A 17,859-nucleotide genomic window follows, 5' to 3' on the forward strand; every position below is an offset into this window, starting at 1 on the left:
GAACAGTTAGCTCCCATAAGAGTTAGCCAGAAAGACTTTGGAAGTTATTTAAATCTGTTGGGATGGAAGCATGCAGGCTGTTGTTAATAATCAGGAGGAGGGAGTCACTGGGCACATTTCCAGGGAATTTAACACTATAATCATCCAGGCAACGCCAGACTATAATATATCTGGATCAATGTTCCTTCCTAAGACACATTCTCACCCTTTATCAGCATGGAAGACGTTTATCACTGCATCCGTACTACTTAACATCATTTTCTCAAAAATAAACTTGTGCTAACAGAAAACATCAAATGGTAAGGTTACTCACAACCACAGGTTCATCCACCTGGGAGCAATCTTGCTTTGTAGGTCCCAATGTTGATGCCACTTGCCCACTCATATTTCTCCCTGAAAACACAATATGGTGATTTAGAAAATGTATTTAAGAGTACAGCTATATTTGATCACTTTGACCACCATATGTTGACTTATTTTTTTTTTAATGTGAGAATACTTTCAAAAGAAAACTCTGGTTAAGTATGAGTGTACATGCATTTCAATTACACCAAATACAGTCGCTTGCAAAGCCATTTGTGTCTTTGCTAAGCTGGCAGAGTACACAAGGTGGCTGAATTTTTGGGAGGACGTTGGATTTCACAACAGAATTCTCCATCATAAATATATTTAGTGAAATGCTGCTAGGAATTTAAAAACTCAGGACTATTGCTCTTATCACACTCCTATTCACCAGACCTATTTTCCCCAACTCCCTTGGAATTCAGTTGGAACACAAAGAAAGGCTCAGTCTTTACAGCCTGACTATGGCGATTTTCTCAGTGTCTGGGGCTGAGGTGAGGCTGCATACAGAGCAACCGGTCCACTTCTCCCTTGGTACCTTACCACAAAACCCACGATACAGTCACAACCCCACTGCGGTCCGGTTTCTAGGCCTTTCCTTAATCGCCCACCCTGCCCCCTGCCCAGGTCCCACTGCCGGCCCCAGATTCTGTGCTCTGTTGTCAGTTCCAGGGCCCCAATGAACCAAATATCTCAAATAGCACCCCCAAGTCTCCCCCCACCATCATCCTACCCCCTGCCCTCCTCTGCCCACTGCCCTTCCTCTCCCATCACCAGGGCAAGAACTATGGCGTCGCGACACTTGTGAGGAGAAAGATGACGACCTCGAGGGCTTTCCTCTTCAAAGGCCCCAAATCGCCTTGCCCGACCCGCCCGAAATTCGCTGGCTCCCCCTCACACACACACACTTAAACTCCAGACAGGACAGATCTGTTAACCTACCTGGTGAGTCTCAAGAAGTGACAAAGATCCGGGACTGAATAAACACACCCGCCTCAGGCCCAACGCTCCTCACAGAACACTCAGGAAGGCCGATGCACACCAAAGCGCATGCGCAGCAAGGGGTGCGCACGCGCAGACACTGCGCATGCTCACTGAGTTGGGCCTGTGCAGTGCAGGTTGAGGTTTTCCCACCACTGAGATAGACTCCTGGAACCGCAGGGTCTCTGGAGGATGAGAAAGGGGCTTGAAGACTATATTTTTTCCCTTCCACTGCAGTCTTTCTTATGCATCCACAACCTGTGGTGATAGGTAGTCCCAGGTTACCCTTAGTGGAGAATGTGTCTCAGAAAGACAGTCATGACAGAAATAGATATTATGATTATAATACCTATTTTTACACATGGTCTGATGAACCATTTCCTTCGTTGGTTCTGGGTTTTCCGTCATACTCCCAATGGCTTTACTCACTTCCATGGAATAAGTACATAAATAAATACCTCTTTTTCCACTTTTTGCTTGGTACATTGCACATTTAAATCTCTGAACTGGTAACTAGTTTCTCTGAATATACCTCTGATTCTTATACAGTATATTGTCCTTTTAGCATCGGACTTTACTTTCACCACCAGACACATCCACAGCTAGGTGTTGTTTACACTTTGGCTTACCTTTTCATTCCTTCTATAGCTATTTCTTCACTCTTCTCTAGTAGCACATTCTTCTTATTCTATTATAGTGAGAATTTTCGTACTTACTAGGAGTTTTAATTTTACCCAGTTTTACCCAAGAGAAAGGAAAAAATGTTCACACAAGAACCTTTACTCAAATATTCTACTCATGTACTCCTAATAGCCAAAACTAGAAACAGCCCAACTATTCAACAACTGGTATATAGAAGAAAGAAAAACAAAAGAGTATAGTCGTACAAAAGAACACTACACAGTCATTTAAAAAGGAACTACTAATGCATGTAACAGCAAGGATGCATCTCAGCTGTGCCAATGAGAGATGTCAGACACAGAAAGCTGTGTATTACATGACTTCATGTCAATGCATTTCTGGAAAAGCACAACTGTAGGCAGAGAAATATATCTGTGGTTGCCAGGGTATAGGAGTGGAGGAAGGAGTCTGAATGCAAGTAGCCCAAGGGAGCATTTTCAAACCAAAGGGACGTTTTCTACGTTTTTATTCTGGTAGCATTTACACAATGGTATGCAAAAGGCTGAGGATATTGATATTTCCCCCAGCAATCTTGATTCCAGCTTGTGCTTCTTCCAGCCCAGCGTTTCTCATGATGTACTGTGCATATAAGTTAAATAAGCAGGGTGACAATATACAGCCTTGACGTACTTCTTTTCCTATTTGGAACCAGTCTGTTGTTCCATGCCCAGTTCTAACTCTTGCTTCCTGACCTGTATGTAGGTTTCTCAAGGGGCAGATCAGGTGATCTGGTATTCCCATCTCTTTCAGAATTTTCAACAGTTTATTGTGATCCACACAGACAAAGGCTTTGGCATAGTCAATAAAGCAGAAATAGATGTTTTTCTGGAAGTCTCTTAATGACCCAGCAGATGTTGGCAATTTGATCTCTGGTTCCTCTGCCTTTTCTAAAACCAGCTTGAACATCTGGAAGTTCATGGTTCACATATTGCTGAAGCCTGGCTTTGGAGAATTTTGAGCATTACTTTACTAGTGTGTGAGATGAGTGCAATTGTGTGGTAGTTTGAGCATTCTTTGGAGAAGGCAATGGCACCCCATTCCAGTACTCTTGCCTGGAGAATCCCATGGATGGAGGAGCCTGGTAGGCTGCAGTCCATGGGGTCGCTAAAAGTCGGACACAACTGAGCGACTTCACTTCACTTTCACTTTGAGCATTCTTTGGCATTGCTTTTCTTTAGGATTGGAATTAAAACTGACTTTTTCCAGTCCTGTGGTCACTGTTGAGTCTTCCAAGTGTGCTAGCATTTTGAGTTCAACACTTTCACAGCATCATCTTTCAGGATTTGAAATAGTTCAACTGGAATTCCATCACCTCCACTAGCTTTGTTCGTAGTGATGCTTTCTAAGGCACACTTGACTTCACATTCCAGGATGTCTGGCTCTAGGTGAGTGATCACACCATCGTGATTATCTTGGTCGTCAAGATCTTTTTTGTACAGTTCTTCTGCCCTTATGGCAGAAAGTGAAGAGGAACTAAAAAGCCTCTTGATGAAAGTGAAAGTGGAGGGTGAAAACATTGGCTTAAAGCTCAACATTCAGAAAACAAAGAACATGGCATCTGCTCCCATCACTTCATGGGAAATAGATGAGGAAACAGTGGAAACAGTGTCAGACTTTATTTTGGGGGAGCTCCAAAATCACTGCAGATGGTGACTGCAGCCATGAAATTAAAAGACGCTTACTCTTTGGAAGAAAAGTTATGACCAAGCTAGATAGCATATTATAAAGCAGAGACATTACTTTGCCAAAAAAGTTTCATCTAGTCAAGGCTATGGTTTTTCCAGTGGTCATGTATGGATGTGAGATTTGGACTGTGAAGAAAGCTGAGTGCCAAAGAATTGATGCTTTTGAAGTGTAGTGTTGGAGAAGACTCTTGAGAGTGGAGATCCAACCAGTCCATTCTGAAGGAGATCAGCCCTGGGATTTCTTTGGAAGGAATGATGCTGAACTGAAACTCCAGTACTTTGGCCACCTCATATGAAGAGTTGACGCATTGGAAAAGACCCTGATGCTGGGAGGGATTGGGGGCAGGAGGAGAAGGGGATGACAGAGGATGAGATGGCTGGATGGCATCACTGACTCGATGGACATGAGTCTGAGTGAACTCCAGGAGTTGGTGATGCACAGGGAGGCCTGGCGTGCTGCGATTCATGGGGTTGCAAAGAGTCGGACACAACTGAGCGACTGAACTGAGCTGATGCATATGTCAAAACTTGACAAACGGTAATGCTTTAAAACATTGACTTCATTGTATATAAATTATATCTCAATATTTCTCACTTTTTTAAAAAGGAAAAGGATCTTTTAAGTATGTAAATACTGGTTATTGTATCCATCTAGACCTTGAGCTCACAAACCTAAAAATCTTATTTGGAATTCTTCCCAGACCTGGCCAACTTCCAGGATTCCCCATGACACTTTTGTACCCTTATGACAGGACACAGAAACTTGGTCTTAACCATGTTTACAATCCCCTCTCCTTCACCTCAAGTCAATATTCTTGCTGAGTTCTGTCCATTTTACTTCAAAAATGTCTAATGTATCTACTTTTTCCCATGTCCACAACATCTGCTCTAGTCCAAAGCCGCCCTCCATTTAATGTCAACCCCCATCTATTGGGTCTCTCACATCCATTCAGGGTGCCTGTCTCCCACTCACTGCCCTCTCCCTCCCTCTCTTACAGTTCCAGAACTGTTTATGACTTTCTAGATAAAGGCTACTGTCCTACACAAGAGCTTGAAGGTATGGTCTAGCTGTTGCGCAGCTTGCTAACAACATGGAAAGTAGAGAATCCTCTTCTTCTCTCTCTTATTGGGGTTCATTCATACCCTCCACTTTCTCAAGCTTAGATTGTCCCATATTTCTGAAGCCTCCGGTTAGTAGACTCCTTCAAGCTAGGCTTCAACAGTATATGGAACGAGAACTTCCAGATATACAAGCTGGTTTTGAAGAGGCAGAGAAACAAGAGATCAAATTGCAGCCTTCATTAGATCATCGGGAAAGCAAGGGAATTCCAGAAACACATCTACTTCTGCTTCATTGACTAGACTACCTCAAGGCCTCTGACTGTGTGGATCACAACAAACTGTGGAAAATTCTTAGAGATGGGAGTAACAGACTAGCTGACCTGTCTCCTGAGAAACCTGTATGAGGCTTAAGAAGCAACAGTTAGAATAAAACATGGAACAATGGACTGGTTCAAAATTGGGAAAGGAGTAAGACAAGGTTGTATATTGTCACTCTGCTTATTCAACTTACTTGCAGAGCACATCATGGGAAATGCTGGGCTGGATGACTCACAAGCTGGAATCAAGGTTGCTGGCAGAAATATCAAGAAGCTCAGATATGCAGATCATACCACTTTAATGGCAGGAACTGAAAAGGAACTAAAGAACCTCTTGATGTGTGTGGAAGAGGAGAGTGAAAAGGCTGGCTTAAAACTTAACATTCAAAAAAATAAGATTACGGCATCCAGTCCTATCATTTCACGGAAAACAGAAGGGGGGAAGTGGATGCACGGACACATTTAATTTTGGAGGCTCCAAAATCACCGTGGATGGTGATTGCTGCCATAAAATTAAGACACTTGATCCTTGGAAGAACAGCTATGACAAAGATAGTATACATGCATGCTCATTGCTTCAGTCGTGTCTGACTCTTTATGACCCCATGGACTGTAGCCTGCCAGGTGCCGCTGTCCATGGGATTCTCCAGGCGAGAATACAGGAGGGATTGCCATGCCCTCCTCCCATTGGGCATGGCAGGGCATCTTCCCAACCCAGGGGTGAAATCCATGACTCCTGCATCCCATGCATTGCAGGGAGATTCTTTTTTCTTTTTTTTTGCCACTTTATTTATTTTTTAATTGAAGGATAATTGCTTTACAGAATTTTGTTGTTTTCTGTCAAACATCAACAAGAATCAGCCATAGGTACACCCATGCAGGCGAATTCCTTACCACTGAGTCACCAAGGAAGCCCATGTCAAACCTAGACAGCATAGTATAAAGCAGAGACATCACTTTGCTGACAAAGGTCTGTATAGTCAAAACTATGGCTTTTTCAGTAGTCATGTACAGATGTGTGACTTCAATCATTAAGAAGGCTGAGTGACAAAGAATTGACACTTTCGGTTTGTGGTGCTGGAGAAGACACTTGAGAATCCCTCGGACAGCAAGGATATCAAAACAGCCAATCCTAAAGGAAACCAACTGAATATTCACTGGCAGGACCGATGCTGAAGCTGAAGCTCCAATACTTTGGCCACCTGATGGGAAGAGCTGACTCACAGGAAAAGACCCTGATGCTGGTGATCAGGATGGGAAGCGTAAAGCAGGTTATGCCATGGTGACTGCTGAACAGGTTTTAGAAGCAAAATTTCTCCCCTCGGGAACCAGTTAGTGGAACCTGTGGTTCTGACCCGAGCTCTAGAGTTAAGCAAATGGCAGCGAGCAAATATCTACACTGATTCTAAGTATGCTTATTTGACTTTACACACTCATGCTGCAATATGGAAAGAAAGACACTTTAAAAGGGCAACAGGAGAACCTATTAAGCATTTCAGAGAGATCCTGAGACTTTTAACGACTATATATTGTCCTAAAGAAGTATGTGTAACGCACTGCAAAGGGTACAGCAGGGATGGGAGTAAAGTAGCTGAACGTAATCAGCTGGTTGACTTCCAAGCCAGAAAAGCAGCACTTTAAGAATCCCCTTCACTGCAGATGTTTTTGATCTGGACAGGTCCTGTGGAACAGGAAAACCCACAATATACTGAGGAAGAATTAGAAAGATATGAGAAAAGAGGAGCAAAGATTCCTGATAAAGGATGGCTACAGTCTGAGGATGGACGATTAACAATTCCTGAAAATACTGAATGGAAAATTCTTAAGAGTTTACACCAGAGTTTTCGTTTAGGTGTAGAGAGTACTTCAGGTCAGTTCAGTTCAGTTCAGTCACTCAGTCATGTCCGACTCTTTGTGACCCCATGAATTGCAGCATGCCAGGCCTCCTTGTCCAGCACCAACTCCTGGAGTTTACCCAAACTCATGTCCATTGAGTCGCTGATGCCATGCAGCCATCTCATCCTCTGTCATCCCCTTCTCCTCCTGCCTCCAATCCTTCCCAGCATCAAGGTCTTTTCCAATGAGTCAACTCTTTGCATGAGGTGGCCAAAGGATTGGAGTTTCGCTTCAGCATCAGTCCTTCCAATGAACACCCAGGACTGATCTCCTTTAGGATGGACTGGTGGGATCTCCTGGCAGTCCAAGGGACTCTCAAGAGTCTTCTCCAGCACCACAGTTCAAAAGCATCAATTCTTCTGAGCCCAGCTTTCTTCACAGTCCAACTTTCAGATCCATTCATGACCACTGGAAAAACCATAGCCTTGACTAGACAGACCTTTGTTGGCAAAGTAATGTCTCTGTTTTTTAATATGCTGATTAGGTTGGTCATAACTTTCCTTCCAAGGAGTAAGCGTCTTTTACTTTTCAAAGGTTGTTGCTGAAGGAAAAGACGCTGGGATTCTTGGCCTGTGGAGGAGAAGAATTCAATCCGGGGTCAGAGACGAGGCCTGATCGCTCAGAGCTTTTGTGCAATAAAGTTTTATTAAAGTATAAAGGAGATAGAGAGAGCTTCTGACATAGGCATCAGAAGAGGTCAGAAAGAGTACCCCCTGCTAGTCTTCAGCTGGATGTTATATATAGTCCCTAGCAGTCTGTTAATGAAAGAAAGGAATGTCTTAAAACTCAGAATGGCACCAGGCCCCTCATTCATAAGATGTATTTTGGGATAATCTTGGCACCAGAGGATTCATCCCTGGCCATAAAACAATTGACTTGAATCTTGTAGAAGGGCAGATTACCATACAAATAGTTCCGTTTACATAGATTAGGGGAACAATGTCTGAGTATAAGATACTGGTTCTGAGCCAATAGGTTCAGATAACAAGTAGGTTCTCAGCCATTAGGCGGAACCCACTTGAAGACAGAGTTTGGGGTAAATGCATAGTACATTAACATAGCTTAAGACAAACATTTCCATAAGAAAAATGCATTGCTTAACTCAAGGTTTGAGAATAGTTAACTTCAGGTGAAATCAGGTGTCATTATGGCAACACAGTATTTTAAGAGAAGCCTCCTTTGAAATTTGTATAGAGAAGGGAAAAAATATCGGTAGTTTGTTTCTTTCTGCCTCTTAAGAGAGATAAAAAGTGTCTGACACTTGCAGCCTATTTCCTCCGTTTGGAGATCCCTGGGCTTCCTACCTGTTACCCTCTCAATGTAATGGCTGCAATCAGCATCTGCTGTGATGTTGGAGCCCAAAAGAATGAAGTCTGACACTGTTTCCCCATCTATTTGCCATGAAGTGATCGGACCAGGTCCCATGACCTTAGTTTTCTGAATGTCGAGCTTTAAGCCAACTTTTTCAGTCTCCTCTTTCACTTTCATCAAGAAGCTTTTTAGTTCCTTTTCACTTTCTGCCATAAGGGTGGTGTCATCTGCATATCTGAGGTTATTGATATTTCTCCCGGCAATCTTGATTCCACCTTGTGCTTCATCCAGCCCAGCGTTTCTTATGATGTACTCTGCATAGAAGTTAAATAAGCGGGGTGACAATATGCAGCCTTGATGTACTCCTTTTCCTATTTGGAACCAGTCTGTTGTTCCATATCCAGTTCTAACTGTTGCTTCCTGACCTGCATATAGGTTTCTCAAGAGAGTACTTACCAGATGGCTTCTCATTTGTTTGAAGGTAAAAATATAATGAAAAATTTAAAAGACATTGTCAAAAGATGTTATGATTGTCAGAAAAATAACCCAAAGACTGAAAAGCTAGCAAAATCTGGATTACAACGAAGTTGAAAATATCCTGGAGAGGACTGGGAAATTGATTTTACCCATATGCCACAAGCTAGTGGATATTCTTGCTCTCACGTTTGGGTGGATAGTTTTACTGGATGGATTTAGGCTTTTCCCTGTCATAGTGAACAGGCTAAGGAGGTTATAAGAATTTTAATCCATGAAATTATCCCCAGGTTTGGGCTGCCACGGAGGCTTCAGACTGACAGTGGCTCTGCCTTTAAAGTAAAAGTGAAAGTGAAGTCCCTCAGTCGTGTCCCCATGGACTGCAGCCTACCAGGCTCCTCTGTCCATGGGATTTTCCAGGCAAGAGTACTGGAGTGGGGTACCATTGCCTTCTCCATTGGCTCTGCCTTTAAAGCGGCTCTAACTGAGGGGATGTCTAAAGCTCTAGGAATAGAATATCATTTACACTGTTCCTGGAGACCCCAATCCTTAGGAAAGGTTGAAACAGCTAACGACATTATCAAAAGACATCTGTGCACATTAACTCAAGAGACACAGGACAATTGGATTAAAGTTCTACCCATAGCTTTAATGAGGGCTGGGACTGCCCCCCAAAAGGAGGGGCTGCCCCCTTTGAATGTATTTATGGAAGGCCTTTGTTATGCACAGACCTTGTTATAGACCCTGAAGCCTTAGAATTAACTAATTATGTAACTCAGCTCTCAGCTTTTCAACAGGCATTAATGGAACTCCTGCAGGTGACTGCTGACCCAGCCTCTGAGTCAAGCAAGCCTATATTTCAGCTAGGAACTGAGGTCCTGATAAAAACATTGGGATCTGGGGGCCAGTCCCTCGAACCCTTCTGGGAAGGCCCTTACCAGCTTATTCTTTCCTCTCCCACAGCTGTCAAAGTGCCAGGAATTGACTCGTTGGTGCATCACACTCAAGTTTAAGAGGTGGCACCCTGATCAGAACTAAGTGACGTCATTTTATGTCTTTACTTTCTATGCTCTGACTTTGTACTTTTCAGATGGGCCTGATAATCTGTGTGAGCCTACTTCTGCTGACTCCAAAAATCCTGAGTTTGCCGTTTGATCCTCATGACAATGCCTTCCTGTCCTGGGCTCACTCCTATGCTGCATTCCACAGTTGGTCTAACTGCTGGGTCTGCAGAGTGCTCCCTTCTTCATCAGTGGAAGGCTTCCCATGGTGTACATCTCCACTTCAAGGAAAAGACTTTCTCCAACTCTGCGAATACCTTCGACAACAATCATATGTGATGCCTCTTCTTAATCTGATGACATCTAAAAATCCTAAGATGGACTGGTGCAACACTTTGTACTTTAACTATGAATGTAATGTGGCTTTTAATTTTGATTATTCATTGTCTTGGTTTTATGACTATTTTGCTACACAGAAGGTAAATGGGTCTAGATCTAGTGGCTTTTTACCTGACGTTTATCAAATATGGGATGATATGAGGTTATATGGCTAACTCCTGAAAAAGGACATCTAATGTCTACTGCCCCTATATGCTGGGGACAAATAGAGCCATCCCCAGAAGTTAGCCAACAACTTAATTATAATGATTGGAAACAATTGGGACTTTTGCCTCAGGAAATATGCAAGGTAATCATTCCTGAATTTTCCAACCCCAGTTCAGGTCCTCCCTTTGCCTGGCCAAGTGCTGATTGGGACTGGATATCTCAGTCACGCTGGCTTGCTCCAAAGGGACCTATTGGATATGTGGCTCTTGCCTATAGGATGAGCCCTCTGGCTAGATAGGGAGATGCACCCTAGGTCTAGCTTTTACTCACGGCTTCATATTTTCAGAGCTTCCAGAAAAGCCTGCTAATTTACCACACCTTAAACTCGGTGGGCAAGATCTGTATTTCACTGGTGTGATTATTTGGCTTCAGTGTTTGTTCCCTCTCTGGGAACTACAGATGTTATGCTCCGAGTGGATGCTTTGACTACTTTTACTCAACAGGCATTACAAGATTCTCAAAAAGCTATTTCAGCTCTTAAAAAAAATTTTTTTTTAATTTTAATTGGAGGCTAATTACTTTACAATATTGTATTGGTTCTGCCACACATCAACATGAATCCACCACAGGCGTACACGTGTTCCCCATCCTGAACCCGCGTCCCACCCCCTCCCCGTACCATTCCTCCAGGTCATCTCAGTACACCAGCCCCAAGGATCCTGTATCGAACCTGGACTGGCAATTCGTTTCTTATATGATACTATACATGTTTCCATGACATTGCCCCAAATCATCCCACCCTCTCCCTCTCCCACAGAGTCCAAAAGCCTATTGTATACATCTTTGTCTCTATTTCAGCTCTTAATGCTGAACAAATACAAATTAGAAAGGTGGCTTTACAAAACAGATTGGCCTTAGATATTCTGACAGCTGCACAAGGAGGAACTTGTGCCATTATTCATACCCAGTGCTGTACATATATACCTGATATGAGCACTAATGGTACTCATTTTACTAAACACATGAACAAGATGATTCAGGCTATGGATGCTCCTGAAGCCTCAATTGCCTCACTTTGGGAGACGTTAACTAGTCCCCCATGGTGGAAGACTATCTTAATTAGAGTAATTCTGATTGTTCTGTTTTTGCTGTTTGCTCCCTGCACCTGTAACTGTGTAGCTGGATTTGTTTCTAGTCACATAAAGGCTTTTAAGTTACAAATGGTTGCTCAAACTCCTGCGACTGCTGCAGCTTCCTCCAGCTACTACTTGGGACCCCTGGATCAGAGACCCTCAATATGAGGGTTAGGAGAATATCTTGCCTCTCAAATTTAGGGACAATGCCCCTTATCAGCTTGGAAGCAGTTATGGAATGAGAATGATGCCCCTTTCCCTAGGCAACATAATTCTCCTAAAAGAAAAGAGGGGAATGAGAGGGTAACAGGCAGGAAGGCCAGGGGTCTCCAAATGGAGGAAATAGGCTGCAAGTGTCAGACATTTTTTTATCTCTCTCTTAAGCGGCAGGAGGAAACAAACTGGTGTTATATTTTTTCCCCTTCTCTATACAAATATAAAAAGAGATTTCTCTTAAAATTTTGTGTTGCCATAATGACACCTGGTTCCACCTGAACTTCACTTTTCTCAAACCTTGGGCTAACCAATGCATTTTTCTTATGGAAATACTAGTCTTAAGCTATGTTAATGTTCTATGCATTTACCCTAGACTCTGTCTTCAAGGTGGTTCTGCCTAAAAGCTCAGAACCCACTTGACAAACCAGTATGTTAAACTCATACCTTGTTCTCCTAATCTATGTTAATGAAACTATATATTTGTATGGAAATCTGCCTTTCTTCAAGATTCAAGTCAATCCTTTTATGGCCCAGGATGACTCACCTGGTGCCAATGTTATCTCAAAATGCTTGTTGAGGGGCCTGGTGCCCTTCTCTGAGTTTTGAGACATTTCCTTTCTTTAATTAGCAGACTACTAGTAGCTATATAACATCCACCTAAAGACTAGCAGAGGGGCACTCTTTCTGCCCCCTCTTCTGATGTCTATGTCAGAAGCTTTCTCTATCTCTTTTATACATTAATGAAACTTTATTACACAAAAGCTCCGAATGATCAAGCCTTGTCTCTGGCCCCAGATTGAAGTCTTCTCCTCCAGAGGCCAAGAATAACGGCGTCTTTCATGGTTCAGCAACAACCTTTCACTGGGAAAGATTGAAGGCAAATGGAGAAGGGGGAAGTAGAGGATAAGATGGTTAGATAGCATCACCAACTCAACGGACATGAATTTGAACAAACTATGGCAGATAGTGGAGGATATAGGACCCTGGGGTGCTACAGTCCATGGGGTCTCATGAGAAGAGTCAGACACGACTGAGCGATTGAAAATGAACAACCACCACCACCTTACCTTTGAGTTTCCCTAAGGTGCCACTGCTGAGTTTTCCAAATGTGCTGGCATACTGAGTGCACCACTTTCACAGCATCATCTTTCAGGATTTGAAATAGCTCAACTGGAATTCCATCACCTCCACTAGCTTTGTTCGTAGTGATGCTTTCTAAGGCCCACTTGACTTCACATTCCAGAATGTCTGGCTCTAGGTGACTGATCACACCATCGTGATTATCTTGGTCATGAAGTTCTTTTTTGTACAGTTCTTCTGTGTATTCCTGCCACCTCTTCTTAATATGTACTGCTTCTGTTAGGTCCATGCCATTTCTGTCCTTTATCGAGCCCATCTTTGCATGAAATGTTCCCTTGGTATCTCTAATTTTCTTGAAGGGATCTCTAGTCTTTCCCATTCTGTTGTTTTCCTCTATTTCTTTGCATTGATTGCTGAGGAAGGCTTTCTTATCTCTTCTTGTATTCTTTGGAACTCTGCATTCAGATGCTTGTATCTTTCCTTTTCTCCTTTGCTTTTTGCTTCTCTTCTTTTCACAGCTATTTGTAAGGCCTCCCCAGACAGCCATTTTGCTTTTGTGCATTTCTTTTCCATGGGGATGGTCTTGATCCCTGTCTCCTGTACAATGTCATGAAGCTCCGTCCATAGTTCATCAGGCACTCTGTCTATCAGATCTAGTCCCTTAAATCTATTTCTCACTTCCACTGTATCGTCATAAGGGACTTGATTTAGGTCATACCTGAATGGCCTAGTGGTTTTCCCTACTTTCTTCAATTTCAGTCTGAATTTGGCAATAAGGAGTTCATGATCTGAGCCACAGGCAGCTCCTGGTCTTCTTTTTGTTGACTGTATAGAGCTTCTTCATCTTTGGCTGCAAAGAATACAATCAATCTGATTTTGGTGTGGACCATCTGGTGATGTCCATGTGTAGAGTCTTCTCTTGTGTTGTTGGAAGAGGGTGTTTGCTATGACCAGTGCATTTTCTTGGCAAAACTCTATTAGTCTTTGCCCTGCTTCATTCCATATTCCAAGGCCAAATTTGCCTGTTACTCCAGTTGTTTCCTGACTTCCTACTTTTGCATTCCAGTCCCCTATAATGAAAAGGACATCTTTTTGGGGTGTTAGTTCTAAAAGGTCTTGTAGGTCTTTATAGAACCGTTCAACTTCAGCTTCTTCAGTGTTACTGGCTGGGACATAGACTTGGATTACTGTGATATTGAATGGTTAGCCTTGGAAATGAACAGAGAGCATTCTGTCATTTTTGAGATTGCACCCAAGTACTACATTTTGGACTTTTTTGTTGACCATGATGGCCACTCCATTTCTTCTAAGGGATTCCTTCCCACAGTAGTAGATATAATGGTCATCTGAGTTAAATTCACCCATTCCAGTCCATTTTAGTTTGCTGATTCCTAGAATGTCAACACTCTTGCCATCTTCTGTTTGACCACTTCCAATTTGCCTTGATTCATGGACCTGACATTCCAGGTTCCTATGCAATATTGCTCTTTACAGCATTGGACCTTGCTTCTATCACCAAAGAAAGGCAATGCCAAAGAATGCTCAAACTACCGCACAATTGCACTCATCTCACACGCTAGTAAAGTAATGCTCAAAATTCTCCAAGCCAGGCATCAGCAATACGTGAACCATGAACATCCAGATGTCAAAGCTGGTTTTACAAAAGGCAGAGGAACCAGAGATCAAATTGCCAACATCCGCTGGATCATCGAAAAAGCAAGAGAGTTCCAGAAAAACATCTGTTTCTGCCTTATTGACTATGCCAAAGCCTTTGACTGTGTGGATCACAATAAACTGTGGAAAATTCTGAAAGAGATGGGAATACCAGACCGCCTGACCTGCCTCTTGAGAAATCTGTATGCAAGTCAGGAAGCAACAGTTAGAACTGGACATGGAACAACAGACTGGTTCCAAATAGGAAAAGGAGTACGTCAAGGCTGTATATTGTCACCCTGCTTATTTAACTTATATGCAGAGTACATCATGAGAAACGCTGGACTGGAAGAAGCACAAGCTGGAATCAAGATAGCCAGGAGAAATCTCAATAACCTCAGATATGCAGATGACACCACCCTTATGGCAGAAAGTGAAGAGGAACTAAAAAGCCTCTTGATGAAGGTGAGAGTGGAGAGTGAAAAAGTTGGCTTAAAGCTCAACATTCAGGAAACGAAGATCATGGCATCCGGTCCCATCACTTCATGGGAAATAGATGGGGAAACAGTGGAAACAGTGTCAGACTTTATTTTTCTGGGCTCCAAAATCACTGCAGATTTTGATTGCAGCCATGAAATTAAAAGACGCTTACTCCTTGGAAGGAAAGTTATGACCAACCTAGATAGCATATTCAAAAGCAGAGACATTACTTTGCCAACAAAGGTCCTTCTAGTCAAGGCTATGGTTTTTCCTGTGGTCATGTATGGATGTGAGAGTTGGACTGTGAAGAAGGTTGAGCGCCGAAGAACTGATGCTTTTGAACTGTGGTGTCGGAGAAGATTCTTGAGAGTCCCTTGGACTGCAAGGAGATCCAACCAGTCCATTCTGAAGGGGATCAGCCCTGGGATTTCTTTGGAAGGAATGATGCTAAAGCTGAAGCTCCAGTACTTTGGCCACCTCATACAGAGTTGACTCATTGGAAAAGACTCTGATGCTGGAAAAGACTCTGATTGGGGGCAGGAGGAGAAGGGGACGACAGAGGATGAGATGGCTGGTTGGCATCACTGACTCGATGGACATGAGTCTGAGTGAACTCCGGGAGTTGGTGATGGACAGGGAGGCCTGGCATGCTGTGATTCATGGGGTCCCAAAGAGTGAGACACGACTGAGTGACTGAACTGAACTGAGCTGACCTCTTTTCCCATGTATATGACTTGCTCATATCTTCTCCCACTCAGCAGGTTGCCTTTTTCTTTTCTTGACGGTTTCCCTTGCTGTGTAAAAGCTTTTTAGTTTGATGAACTCCCATTTGTTTATTTTTGCTTTTGTTGCTCTTGCCTGAGGAGACATGTCAAAAAAACTATTGCTAAGACCAATGTCAAAGGGCATACTGCCTACGTCTTCTTCTAGGAGCTATATGGTTTAAGGTCTAACAATTTTGTCTTTAATCTTCTGTTGTTGTGGTTTATTTTTGAATGTTGAGTAAGAAATGGGTCCAGGTTTCCATAACCATTTATTGAAGAGACAGCATTTTCCGTGATGGATGTTCTTGGCTCCTTTGTCATAGACTAATAGGCCATATGAGCGCAGGTTTATTTCTGACAGAGCATGCCCAACTGTACCCTCCGTAAAGGCTGGGGTGAAGTAAGAAGACCCGGTGACTCCAGTGTCCGTCCACAGCTGGTGGCACACCAAGTCTGGATAAGGTACGTCACTGATGCTAGCCACAGTGCACTGGGGCAGGGATGGTCATCCCCGCTTGGCACAAGTTCCCCAGGGTGAGATGCGATGGGCTCACTCCAGCAGCCAACCCAGGTTGATCCTGCCATCCACAGTCCCTCATTTAGCCAATCATGAAGGTTTTCACTGTATATGTTACATCCACTCCATGCCGTGCCAGGCTGGCTGTTGAGATGGGGAGGTGAGGAGGAAATGCATGGCCAGTCCCTGCCCTCGAGAGTTGAGTCATTGCGCAGAGAGGAGATCTGACACCCTTAGGTGTGGTGGCGAGTGTGTCACTGATCCCCTGTGAGGCTGCATTGCTAGGAGATGAGAAGACTGAAAAGGATCAGGGTAGATGAAGTGGCTATGGCGGAGGAGGGGACAGGATACTCTGGGTCTTTGCTGTGCCAGTCCCAACTGCAGAATTACCCACAGCCTGCATGAGGGCGTCCAGAGGATGGATAGGTGGTTATAAAGGAGGATATCAGCTGTGCCACCCCCTCCCCACCTCAAAATCTGTATCCCCAACCTGCTCATTGGGTGTTGGTGATCTGGGGGTCACTTCTGAGCAGCATACTCTCCCCAGTTACAGAGTAGGAGCCAGAATCTGTGATGTGCAGAGATATCCAGCACGTCAAATCCTAGGCCAGAGACCGAGCCATAGGAACCAACAGGCCAGAGAATACTGGATGGGAGTTGGCTTAAAGGCAGTGGCCAAATAACAAATCTGAATGTACCTGTAGCAAGCAACGATACTGAACCATTCATTTAAAGACCTTCCCACAGAGGGAAGTCCTAGGCCTCCTGGTTTCATCAGTGAATTCTACCAAAGGTTTAAAGAAGAAATAGCACCCATCCTTCACAGATTCTTCCTGAATAGACAGGAGGGAGGAGGGAACATTTCCTAATTCATCCTATAAGCACAGTATTACCCCTGTACCAAAGCCAGATTGCCATCACCAGAAAGCTACAGACCCATATCTATCATGAATAGCGATGCATACACCCTCAACACAGTATCTGCAAACCAAATCGAGAAACATTTTGCAAAGGGCTGTGCGAGATCTTTCCCAGGATTGCAGTATTGGACCAACACTCAACTTCAGTTACGGGAAACAGCGTATTGATGTAATGAAGGACGGAAACCACCTGCCATCTTGACAGACAAAGAAAAAGCATTTGACAGAGTTCAAGACCCGTTCAGGACAAATAAGTAAATAACTAAATCAATAAACACGGTCAACCATCTCGGAATAGAAGGGATCGTCATTGCCGTGCTGAAGAACATCCGTGAGAAACAGCCAGCTCTCGTCACATCACATCTAGTAGAGTCTGAGTGAATGCTTGCCTCTTGAGATCCAGACCAGGACAGGAGGTCTGCTTCAACCACCTCTATTCCACACTGACTGAAGGGTCTAGTCTGTGCACCATGCAAAAGAAGAAATGAAATCATGGAGAAATGAGAAATGAAACCCATGTCCACACAAATACTCGTCCTTACATGTCTTTCACAGCTGCACTGTCTGTAATCTCCAAATAGTGGAGCAGCCTAAAAGTCTGTCAGCTGGAGAGTGGTAAACAGAGTATTCTGTAGCCATTCAGTGGAACAGCATAGATGGATGAAAAGTGATGAACTGCTTTCTGCTGTCACATGGGTGAGCCTCCAAAGCATTATGCTAAGTGAAAGAACCCAGACACAAAAGGCCACTTCCTGTAGGAGTCCGTTGATGTGAATGCCCAGAAAGGGCAAATCTACAGA

General features: G+C 43.5%; 2 protein-coding genes and 1 pseudogene across 13 annotated transcripts in view; 2 read left to right on the forward strand and 1 right to left on the reverse strand.

Moving 5' to 3' along the window:
* LOC133243357 (fibrous sheath CABYR-binding protein-like) overlaps positions 1-17,859 on the forward strand; it is a 188,245-nt gene that overhangs the window by 67,156 nt on the left and 103,230 nt on the right. The gene's annotated exons all lie outside the window — the stretch shown is intronic.
* The window catches only part of LOC133243353 (fibrous sheath CABYR-binding protein-like), a 277,781-nt gene that overhangs the window by 3,908 nt on the left and 256,014 nt on the right, over positions 1-17,859 (reverse strand). For all 7 annotated transcript variants that reach the window (XM_061410155.1, XM_061410154.1, XM_061410152.1 and 4 more), the window contains one exon: positions 314-393. In XM_061410155.1, coding sequence (XP_061266139.1) covers positions 314-393 — 80 coding nt within the window. The remainder of the gene's footprint in view (positions 1-313; positions 394-17,859) is intronic.
* On the forward strand, positions 9,785-11,841 carry LOC133242522 (endogenous retrovirus group PABLB member 1 Env polyprotein-like; annotated as a pseudogene).

The sequence above is a fragment of the Bos javanicus genome, chromosome X (assembly GCF_032452875.1).
Source record: "Bos javanicus breed banteng chromosome X, ARS-OSU_banteng_1.0, whole genome shotgun sequence".
Taxonomy (NCBI): domain Eukaryota; kingdom Metazoa; phylum Chordata; class Mammalia; order Artiodactyla; family Bovidae; genus Bos; species Bos javanicus.